The following is a 12,327-nucleotide window of genomic DNA, read 5'->3' as shown; positions in this document are numbered from 1 at the left end:
CTGAAAGTTTACAGAAGTCCAAATAAGCACTTATGAAGAAAAAAATCAACAAGCCTGCCAGAGGAGAGTGTTTGGCCAAAAGGGATAGGATTGCTTCACGGTCAAATTATTTGTTTTACACGTTTAAAAAATTGTGGAGAGGTATCATTCATTTACCACTATACTCTTGGTAGGTCTCAATCAGTTTAATCTGTGTAAACAACCACCTATCAGATCAATAACATTCACTCTGATTCTGGACTACTTTGGTCATTAAACTGCAAAATTACTGTTGACCATATTTGGAGTTTTAAAGATGAATTCTGGAACTAGAAGACAAGATATATGTAGTTTAATGCATATAGGTATCACAATTCAAAGATTATGCACAAAAATGACATCCCGTGAAATTACTATCATGTTATTTTAATCCAGGATTAAGGTGTAGTGTGACTTAACAGTAGCAATTGGCACACATCTCTCATTTGTCTGCAGAGGTTTCACACCACTCATGGCCACCTCGAAGGCTGCCTGTGATGACCCAGTCAAGGCAGCACCACCGGTGTCTTGTTAAGGAGATGAAAACATTGCATGTGTGTGTGTATGTGTGTGTGTGTGAACCATGCTGCTGGTATGTGCACTGAGCTTCGGCCATGTGTGCAACAGCTGATGGTAATGCCTGAGCCTGAGTCTGCTCAGAGCGCCTGTGAGTGGCTGTTAGAGTTTCAGTACCGCGTCCTGATTGGCCCAGTCGTCTCCTTCTAGGGTTATGCTCGGCAGCACAGTCATTGATGAACAGCCTCTAAGGTTACTGAGCCACTAGCTTCCAAGAGGAGCTCCATATTTGTGCCACCCACCTCCATGATTATTTTCCTTGATGTATAGTGAACCTTATGAGGTAAACTTCTCATCGCAGAAGTGATACAAACATCTCGCCTGCGGGGAGAAATATTGACCACGTGGCCCGTCCAGTTTTGTTATACTGATACAGCAACAGAAACACATGTGTTTTAGTCATTTGAGAGACAAAGACACAGAAGTAAAAAAGTATATATATATGGGTGTGGTTATGTAACGGTGAGAGGTATGTGTGAGCATTGTTCTGTGATGGTGCAACCATTTCATTTTACACACAGACTCAAGTTGGCTGCAGCTAAAGCCTCTCACATATAGATACTGTAAATACTGTACAGTAGTTCAGGGCTATTCAACTGGCGGCCAAATCGGGCCCAGCAATGACAACCATTTTTGTAGCAAATTGCAATAAAAACACTAAAGCACTCCTGTTGTATGGAGGAACTTGGGACAGTGTAAATTAACATTGCGCGTTAGACAATCACAATACAAATTATATAAATTTGGCCAACGATAGAGACTTTAAGAACATTGTTATATTATGATAATTATTTGTTCTCTATGTGTCTGCAAATTTGACAGGGACAAGCGAACAAATATGTTCTCAAGGCAAAGCAGCATCCTCGCTAACGGCTAATGTCCCTCCCCAGTGTGAAGCTGCTTCTAAATCAGCAATCTCCGCCTCCATAGCGGCAAATAAATTATGTTTCTTAAAATTATTATTATCACTGGAGGACGAGGAATAGCTACACTACACTACACTCCGCAGGACGATACAAGAAGCCATCAATTAAACCGTAAATAAAAATGAACTCAATAACTTTGCCGTCATAAATGCATTGCTATGTCTGTCTGTGCGTTTGTTTTCTTTGGCTGCGCCTTTTAAACTGGATGCAATTGTAAGGTCCGGTCCGAAAGCGTGAAAAGCAATACGGCAAAATTAAACAGCTCTGGGGGCCCAAACTTTGCCATTCTTTGTTGACTGTAGGTGTGTGGTCCTTAACCCTGACACCATGTCATGTTAATGAGGAAACTGAGCTTGTTTAATACAAACCCCGTTTCCATATGAGTTGGGAAATTGTGTTAGACGTAAATATAAACAGAATACAATGATTTGCAAATCCTTTTCAACCCATATTCAATTGAATGCACTACAAAGACAACATATTTGATGTTCAAACTCATAAACTTTATTTTTTTTTTGCAAATAATAATTAACTTAGAATGTCATGGCTGCAACATGTGCCAAAGTAGTTGGGAAAATGCATGTTCACCACTGTGTTACATAGCCTTTCCTTTTAACAACACTCAGTAAACGTTTGGGAACTGAGGAGACACTTTTTTTTTTTTTTTTTTTTTTTTTTTTTAATGTCCTGCCCAGCTTCTCGGGCAAATCATATAGCAGATGTAGATGCCCATATCGGCTGTTCAGATTTACTTTACAAAAGAGAAGTGTAGGATACTTCTCTTGTTGCCTTACTTGTATTTTGACTTTATTAAATGTATTTATATTATCATTTGGTGCAGCCGGGCCGGAGCAGGAGGGGATAGAAAGAGAGAAAAAGGAAGACAGAGGGGGGAATTGTGGGGACAAGAGGGGGATTAGACAGAGAGACAAAAACAACAACAGCAAACACAACAACAACAACAACAACAACAGAGCAACATCAGCAAATACGACATGTACAAATATGATGGTAAAAGTAATAGCAAATAAGCAGTTAGCGAAAATTAAAAAAAAAAAAAAAAAAATACAGAAATGACAATGAGCATTATTACACTAAAAATGGAGCAATATGAATACCAATAGAAATAGTGCTATTGATAATAAACAATACCAGTACTTTACCTTTATTATCAACAATACAATTGTTCAAATGCAACAATACATATACGTAATGATAACTTGAGATACGAAAGAATGCAGAAAAATGGAGGGGAAGAAAGAGAAGCAACCTTAACCTTGTAGATTGTTATAGTAACAATAGGTTAAGCTTTGTCAGTGTGCCATGTGTTATACCCAGTTTACCCTAGGGCAACAACGTTAATATATGTTTGATGAAACGTGATTATGTGCATGAGTGTATGTGTGCATATGTACTTGTATATGTACAGTATGTGTATGTGTGCTTGTACAGTGAATGTATATGTACAGTATGTGTATATGTGTGTACAGCGAATGTATATGTACAGTATGTGTATACAGTATGTGTGTTTGAACAGTGAATGTATATGTACAGCATGTGTAAATGTGTGTTTGTACAGTGAATGTATATGTACAGTATATGTATGTGTGTGTTTGTACAGTGAATGTATGTGTAGTATGTGTATGTGTGTGTTTGTACAGTGAATGTATATGTACAGTATGTGTATACAGTATGTTTGTATAATGAATGTGCGTGTGGATGTACGAACTTTGAGTGTGTAAATATGTACTGTATTTATTTGTATATGTATGTGGGAGCGTAGGTACCTATGTATGTGTGTATGTATGTGTGTGAGTATATGTGAATTTGCATGTACAATACATTTGACTCCCAGTGTGTGCGGGAGCCAGAGTACGGCCCCAGCCTCCCCGAGAACCCATCCCACAAACAGTAGGTGTGCCGCCCACAAGTTTAACTTGCACTTACAGATGTAGCGACCAACTGTAGTTACAATCATGGCACCCACCTGTTCCCAATTTGCCTGTTCACCTGTGGGATGTTCCAAATAAGTGTTTGATGAGCATTCCTCAACTTTATCAGTATTTATTGCCACCTTTCCCAACTTCTTTGTCACGTGTTGCTGGCATCAAATTCTAAAGTTAATGATTATTTGCACAAAAAAAAAAAGTTTATCAGTTTGAACATCAAATATGTTGTCTTTGTAGCATATTCAATTGAATATGGGTTGAAAATGATTTGCAAATCATTGTATTCCGTTTATATTTACATCTAACACAATTTCCCAACTCATATGGAAACGGGGTTTGTACACAACTCCTTTATTTCAATCATCGCCACTTCAAAACACACATGAGCTAATTTGGCTAACATTAGCAACTCTTGTGACGCAGACATGTTACATGATCTATTGTGGCCGAGGATGGACAACCAAGGCAATTCTCACAAGACCCATCCATCCATCCATTTTCTACGGCTTGTCCCTTTTGGGGTCGCGGGGGGTGCTGGAGCTTATCTCAGCTGCATTCGGGCGGAAGGCAGTGTACACCCTAGACAAGTCGCCACCTCCTCACAGGGCCAACACAGATAGACAGACAACATTCACACTCACATTCACACACTAGGGCCAATTTAGTGTTGCCAATCAACCTATCCCCAGGTCACAAGACAGCCACTCTTATTTTCTGACAATCCCACAGTAAATTCATTAGAGTTCCTTCGGCTGCCTGACACTTTATACATAACTTGCTATCTAATGTACTTATTTTTAAACAACTTAGAGCAGGGGTGTCAAACGTACGGCCCGCGGGCCAGATCAGGCTCGCGAAAAGGTGTAATCTGTCCCGCGGGATGAGTTTGCTAAGTATAAAAATGAGCCGATATTTTTGAATGCAAGAAACTACTGTTCTAAATGTGTCCACTAGATGTCACAATAACAATTTTTTGTGTCTTTGTAGATTATGCTACATATGTACAAAAAAAATAAACCACATGATGTTAGTGCACCTGTTGAGGAAAATGAGCAAATTACATAAATAACATCCTGTAATTTGATTTTGATATAATTTTTTTGTCTTGATAGATTGAACATTAACACCAACGACTTGACTGATGAACATTATCACATAATTTATTCAGAAGGTATAAATAACGACAAATAAAGATAGAATACTATTAACCGCAATATGTAAGTGTAAAAAAAAAACATTATTATTTGTAGACTTTTAGAATATGCTTGTTCTATTTTTAAACAAAGGAAACAATCTGGAGTTGTCTTTATTTTTAAGTTATCGTGCCGTAATTTTACCAGTTCGGCCCACTTGGGAGTAGATTTTTCTCCATCTGGCCCCCGATCTAAAATTAATTTGACACCCCTGACTTACAGGGTTTAAAATACAACCTATTCAAGATATTTAATTGACTCAGCTTATTTTTATTGCATCTAAAGGATGCAAATATCATTCTATGATGTCTTTTTCTAAAATGTTTAAGTCAGTCATCAATTTCCGAACACATGCATCATTTGCATTCTTAGTATGATGTTCATTTATTATTCAATTTATTTTAAAACATGTTTATATTGTATCCTAATTATAACATGTATCCCCCCGTTTGTGACTATTATAAGGCATATACAGAATGTTTTAAAGAGATAAAATACTGACGAGGAAGATGGTGGCGCCATGCGGAGTCCCGCCGGTGATGAAGAAGATGGCGGCGCCGTGTGAAAGCCCGCCAGAGAGGATGATGTCGTGGTGAGAGGAGACGGCGACAACGGGGATGACAGCGGCGTGTGCTTCCCAGCACCGCTGCCGGTAGTAGCCCCCCGTCCACTAGGCGGCTGCCAGACGCCGTCCGTTACTGGGAGAAGAACCTCCTGGTTGTCTGTGTCCCCTAGTGCAAAAACCAGGGACGGGCGGAAGGGAGCTAGGAGGAGGGACAATGACACGTCCCGCGCCGAGTCCCTACAGGAGGCCAGGAAGGACATCACGGTGGGCTCCGTTGGAGCCTTCGCCGGACTGGTAGGAGGAGCGGGTGCTGGCTGCTGAGCCGGTGTGGGCCGACGTGGCGTCGGGACCGGCGTCCGACGCGGTGTGGGAACCGGTGGTCGATGCGATGCCGGCACAGGCGATCGCTGTGGAGCCAATACAGGAGGTTGCACAGCAGGAGACGGAGAATATGGCGGCGTGGCCGAGCCGGTCGGAGAGCCGGAACCGTCAGCCGAGCCGGGAGGAGCGTAGGCGGTGGTGGCCGTGCCGGGCAGAAAGCCGGAACCGCCGGTCGAGGCGGAGGGAGAAAGTCAGAGCCTACTGTTGGCTGGGACCGCTCAAACCTGGCTTTCAAGTCCTCCAAGAATTGTGCGGTCCAGAAGGTCGGCTGAACGTCGCCGACAAGGGTTCTTGCGAGGTCACAGTCTGGCTTGAGGATTATGTTTTGAGTTTGCATGGCTGCAGTATTTGTGACCCCAAGATGCAGGAACCAGGAGGACAAAGAGCAGGTAAGAGGATTTTAATATAATTCAAACAGAGAGAAAGCAGTCTTGCAGGTAAGAGTTCACAACATAAAGTCAATCTTCGAGCACTGAGGAGCACACAAGACAGGCATAAATAGAAACATGTTGATTGGCAACAGGTGTGGACCGGCTACCAATCAACAGCAAGTGACGGGAAAACAGCGCTCAGTGGGACAAGCAGGAAATAGAAACAAAATAAGAGCACTGATTGGAAGTAAACACAAAACAAGGAAGCACAAACAGACATTAACTGACAGATCGTCACTCTGGGTATATTATAATGATCTACTAATTCTTATTTAGAGGGCATTGTGGGCGGAATAGAGGCGCTCCCATTGACTCCATTGTTAGAATTAGGATAGTTGGGAGTTTGCTAATTTATTTACCACTTAGAATGCTTAAAAAAGAAAAATGTGTGTTCTAGTATAACATAAGACGCAGTCGAAGCAGAGGCACGTAAATATGTCCGCCCACAAAATGGCGCATCATAAAGAGACAGTCAGGAAGTGGCTTAAGGATGGTCTGTAAAACATAATCTATGCAACATTTTGACCAAATAACCACCTTTAAATGTTATGTAGAACCCGAGGAAGTGTTTTAAATGCAGTAACAGCTTGGGGTCTTTCTATGAGGAGTTTGCATGTTCTCTCCGTGACCACATTGGTTCTCTCCGGCTTCCTCCCACCTCCAAAGACATGCACCTGGGGATAGGCTGATGGAAACACTAAATTGTCCCGAGTGTGTGAATGTGAGTGTGAATATTGTCTATCTGTGTTGGCCCTGCGATCAGGTGGCAACTTGTTTGGGGGAAACCTTGCTTACTTTCCCCCAGAGTGCAGCTGGGATAGACTACAGCCGCCCCATGACCCCGTGAGGGACAAGCGGTAGAAAATGGATGGATGGGGGAAAAAAATACATAATATGAATCCTTTGAATGACCCTGCTGTAGATAGATACATCATCATAATAAACTGAATATATTCTATATGTACTGTATCTTGTAGAAGGGAATAAGCAGTTTATGTATTTTGCATCAACAAGAGAGCACAAAACTGTAGTCTATCATGGACAATGCTTTCACAGTAATCCCTCACTACATCGGGATTTGAAGTTTGCAGCTTTGCTAAAGTGCAGATTTTTTTTAGGTTTAGTTTTGTTTTTTACTTATTATTAAGCATATTCTACATATTTTGGGCTTAAATTAAACATTTTCATGCATAAAAAGGACTAATTGAACTAAAAATATCCATACTACAGGAGTATTAGTCTACTGTAGTACACTTGATTAGACCAAACCAATCAGAGCGCACTGTTCAGTATTGTGGCCACTGATTGGCTCAGCCTCAGGCAGCATCCAGTCCCTTATGTGTGGAAATGTGACTACAGTATGTTGTTTTTCAACTGTAGAAAGCCCTCATAATGGTGAACAACATATTCATAATATTCTTTATTTATTTATTTTATTTTATATGTAATTCTTTTTTAGCTTGTTTATCCAAGTTCGCAAATTAATGTTACATGTAGCACCATTGCACAAAAAAAATAAATCTTTTTTGTGAACCCTCACTGACAATGGCAATAAATAATTCTGATTCTGATTTATAAGTTTGTTATGCTCTAACTTTGGAAATATTTGATTTATAACTAATCATTAAGACTTTGCACTAATTAATTTACCACTGCAGGCCCAGAACCAATTAACAGCGATAAATGAGGGGTGACACTCCGTGACACTCTGCAGCACCAAAGGTGCTCTTTCTCCAAAAGAGCACCTTAAACAGCATAAACAACTAGTCACTGTAGTTTTAATAACTCTCCACTGGGAGGTCAAAGGTCAAAGATTAAACACTTTCTGATATGTGTGCTTTACATTCCATACAGTATGTGCAACCAATCAATCCCAATGTATTTATATAGCCCGTAATTACTAGTGCCTCACAAGGGCTTCACAAACCACAACGACATCCCCTGATGTGAATCCAGATCCGGGCAAAGAAAAACTCCAAAAACCTGAACTTGAAAAAGGAAGAAACCTTTGGAGGGGACTTCAAATGTGGGTACCCCCCTGCAATGGTATATCAATATATGGATTTTAATTCCTTAGATTCAACTACATCGATCTGTGCTCGGCAAGTTTGCTTTCCGGAAGATAAGTATCGATCCATAATTGTTTTAAAAGGTAATCGATCGATTTTATCAATACTAGAAAAATGACAACATTGGATTTAAGAACGGCAGACTTCACATGAAGTTTAACACTTTTAATAACGACGTTAAACGTTAAGTCTGTCTGCCCGTCTGAGGCGTCATCAAAACAAAAATGGCGTATACTGGTCGAGAAAAGTCAAAACAAATGCAAACGTCACAAGACAAATTACAACACAAAAACTTTCAGCTACAGCACAATTGCAAAAGCTACAAGAAAGACCAACGACACAACAGAATAATACAAAGCCGCAACGTGATTTTAAGCCACAAAAGACGCGACATACAGAACGTAAGTAACAACGGAGCAAATTACAGCAACACACACAACTGGCAGCCAAGGAAACGTAATTTAATCAGAAACAAATAAATAGAAGAGATGGATCAAGGAGGCTTTGGAAATTAGAAAGTGAGGTAAATATACTGTTAAAATGTTGGTTCCTGTATTTTCAAATAAAATATAGTACCCATAATTCACCCACAAGAAATAACATAAAGGCAAAGTCCCTTGCAGTGTCCAGTATCCAGTATTTCCTAATTATTTATTTTGCTAAAAAGTTACTAAATCTATATCAACTCACTGAATTGTTGTGGATCGTATCGTTATATATATATAAAAAATTGTCCCTGCATCATATCGGCAACCATAAATCCCGAATCGAATCAAATTGTTGTTATAACGAATTGCTACACCCCTAATGTCTATACTATGATATATTATTGATTACGACCTGTGCTTTTTCTGAGTAACTTATTTCATTGCATTGTTTTAAATGTCACCTTGTTTTTTTGTTTGCGCTTATGTAGCATGCATCCTTGTATATAACGTATTTAAATATCCATCCATCCTTTTTCTACCGCTTGTCCCTTTCAGGGTCGCGGGGGGTGCTGGAGCTGTATCTCAGCTGCATTCGGGCGGAAGACGTCGTGAACGCAGTAAAATGTGTATCTACGTTGGTTACTGACCTCTAGTGGTCAACTTTGAGAAAGCAACGTGATGACGTCTACACTTGCGACGGGATGTGCGACAGCCACGTGACACTTCACTGTTGTGTTGACTCCTGAGAAGCTAGCTAACTTGGAGGCTGCTAGTTTTTGTCAACAAGAAGCTCCGTGTGAGCTCAAACAGAAGTAGAAGCCGGAAGAAGCCGTCGCACAGCGGCTTGGTTTTACCCCAACTTCCTCTTTCTCGCTCGACTGTGACAGGACTGAGCCGGACTGCCATGTAGACGCGGCGGAAGGATGAGTGGCCACTACACTTCCACAGAGGCCACGGAGGACTACACGGTCCAGCAGGAAAATGAGCTGGAGGCTCTGGCATCCATCTTCGAGGAAGATTTCCAGGATATTCGCCAAAAGGATCAGTGGAATGTAGCCGAGCGACGTTTATCTTGTTGCTACCACGAACACGCCTTGCAAACCCATGCAACTTTGTTTTCTTGCTTCTCTCCAGGTGCGAAGACCTCCAGAAGTACACCTCTTTTTGAGACCCAAAGAACTGAACCACAGCCAAGAATGTTACGTGACTGTGGACCTGCAAGTCAAATGCCCACCTAATTACCCAGACGTGTGAGTGCTCACCATGGTTTTTTTTTTTTAATAGTAAAGCATCCAGTTTCCCACAGGACTGGAATCAACTTGTGGTGGTGGGTTGCAGGGGTTGATGAAGTCATTGCCTATTTATATAATTGACCATGACGCATGTGCAGACCTACGGAGCCCCTAAAGGGACATGGATGTTTTGCGAGATCTCGCAATACTTTTGCGAGACCTCACAATACTTTTTGCGAAATCTCGCAATACTTTTTGCTAGATCTGGTAAAAAAATGTTTTTCCTATGTCAATGAACCGGAAGGGAAACAGACACAGCAACGGAGGACCGGGAGCATGCGGGATCCTACCCATCATCTGTGCTCTGTTGTGGGGCCGTAATACAATTTGATGTCTGTATATGTTAGGCCAATACTAAAATAGGAATCAATAAATTTCTCCCACGGATGATGGGTAGGCTCCTCCATCGCTTTGTCTGTTTCACTTCCGGTTCACCATAACTGTGTCTGTTTTACTTCCGGTTCACTGACACAGGAAAAAAAACCTTTTGCGAGATCTCGCAATACATTTTTTTCCCTCCATGTCCCTTTAGGGGCTCCATAGCAGACCATTGTTTTGGTTGCTGCGAAAGACAGAAATTGAGAAAAAACCTGACAAACGAATCAATTATGTCCATCCATCCATTTTCTACCGCTTGTCCCTTTTGGGGTGGCGGGGGGTCGCTGGAGCCTATCTCAGCTGCAATCGGGTGGAAGGCGGGCTACACCCTGGACAATTCGCCACCTCATCGCAGGGCCAACACAGATAGACAGAAAACATTCACACTCACGTTCACACACTAGGGCCAATTTAGTGTTGCCAATCAATTATGTCTGTTGGTGTAATTTGTAATGACGCATGTGCAAAAAATATGCAGACCAAAAGTGAGAAAACAACATCAAAACCGATACAATATGACTAGAAACTAGTGCTGTCAAACAAACAAAAAAAATGAATCCGATTAATCTCACTTTGTAATTTTGCAGTAAATTACTTGCTTGCCTAATTTGAAATAACTTAAAAATAACTATTTTATCAGGGTATAAGTCTGCACGATTATGGCCGAAGTAATATATACTATTATTTTTTTATCAATATTGAAATAACAATTATTAATCATGATAATGCATTATGTTAGGTAAAGCATAGTCTTCCCCACAGGTCGGCAATCTACTTGCAGCATTAGGGTACCAGAGAGGGGGGCATGAACGTGACATCATCACATAATCTGTGATGAAATAGTCTAATAAAAATTCTAAATTAACGTTATCCATATATTTAAAGACAAACCTTTGTGGGGTTTTTTTCGTTAATTGAAATAATGTTTAATGTATTTATCATTACATGATGCCTATATATATATATATATATATATATATATATATATATATATATATATATATATATATATATATATATATATATATATATATATATACACATACAACCCAAAAAACATCCCAAAAAAATACATATATATATATATATATATATATATATATATATATATATATATATATATATATATATATATATATATATATATATATATATATATATATATATATATATATATATATATATATATATATATGTATATATATATATGTATGTACAGTGGGGCAAAAAAGTATTTAGTCAGCCACCCATTGATTGTCAATGGGTGGCTGACTAAATACTTTTTTGCCCCACTGTATGTATGTATGTATGTATGTATGTATGTATGTATGTATGTATTTTTTTGGGATGTTTTTTGGGTTCCATAACAGAAAACAGTCACAGCCTGCACGTCATCAATTAGACACTCCCACCTCACCTAATAATACTTGGGCTGTCAAGTCATGGATTTTTTTATTCAGATTATTAATGCGCTTGAATTTTGATTAATCACGATTAATCTTAGGTTATTACTTGCTTACATAATTCAATTTGCTTAAGAAAAGACCCCAATATTTGGACACAAATACAATTTTGTTGTCAGAATGTAGTCCAGGAATGTTTTTAAAGGTAGTACTTAATAGAAAGTCATTAATTTGCCCAAAACTTGGTGACAGTAAGAATTTAGTGCACATTTTCAAAGTATTTGCAATAGTAGAGCAAACAAGGTACAGATAGTAAACACACCCACAAACAACTTTGCACAGTGCACCAATTACATCTTCATTTACTCTTCCTTTAACCAATTGTTTAAACAAACAAGCTTATTTACCTTTTCATATGACAGTTTTGATCTCTTTTTTGAGATATCACTACAGCTGTGGTGATATGAATGACATATTCTAGCAGCACTTGGTCTTCACCAATGTTAACTAGCTTACATGTGCTGGCTGTCCTTTTAGCGAAGGCTATGTTTAATTTATCTGTGCTACTTTTGTTGACAACACTGACCCAGGTAAACTCCACCTGCGTTGAAGTTGTTTGTTGTTCTCCTTTGGTCAAGTTGTTAATGCTAGTGGCGCCATCCTCCTGTACATGCTTTGCTTTAAGATGCTATTTTAAATAGGGCTGGGTGATATATCG

The 12,327-nt window shown here is 39.6% G+C and overlaps 1 protein-coding gene across 2 annotated transcripts in view; it reads left to right on the top strand.

The window, feature by feature from the left end:
- Window positions 1–9,202: 9,202 nt before the first annotated feature.
- The window catches only part of eif2ak4 (eukaryotic translation initiation factor 2 alpha kinase 4), an 85,335-nt gene continuing 82,210 nt past the window's right edge, over window positions 9,203–12,327 (top strand). For both annotated transcript variants that reach the window (XM_062042018.1, XM_062042017.1), the window contains exons 1-2: window positions 9,203–9,588; window positions 9,671–9,786. In XM_062042018.1, the coding sequence (XP_061898002.1) occupies window positions 9,460–9,588; window positions 9,671–9,786 (245 nt within the window). In that variant the 5' untranslated portion in view covers window positions 9,203–9,459. The remainder of the gene's footprint in view (window positions 9,589–9,670; window positions 9,787–12,327) is intronic.

Source organism: Entelurus aequoreus, linkage group LG03 (assembly GCF_033978785.1).
Source record: "Entelurus aequoreus isolate RoL-2023_Sb linkage group LG03, RoL_Eaeq_v1.1, whole genome shotgun sequence".
Lineage (NCBI taxonomy): Eukaryota > Metazoa > Chordata > Actinopteri > Syngnathiformes > Syngnathidae > Entelurus > Entelurus aequoreus.
The sequence above is the reverse complement of the archived record's forward strand: the minus strand, read 5'-3'. Positions and strand labels throughout refer to the sequence as shown.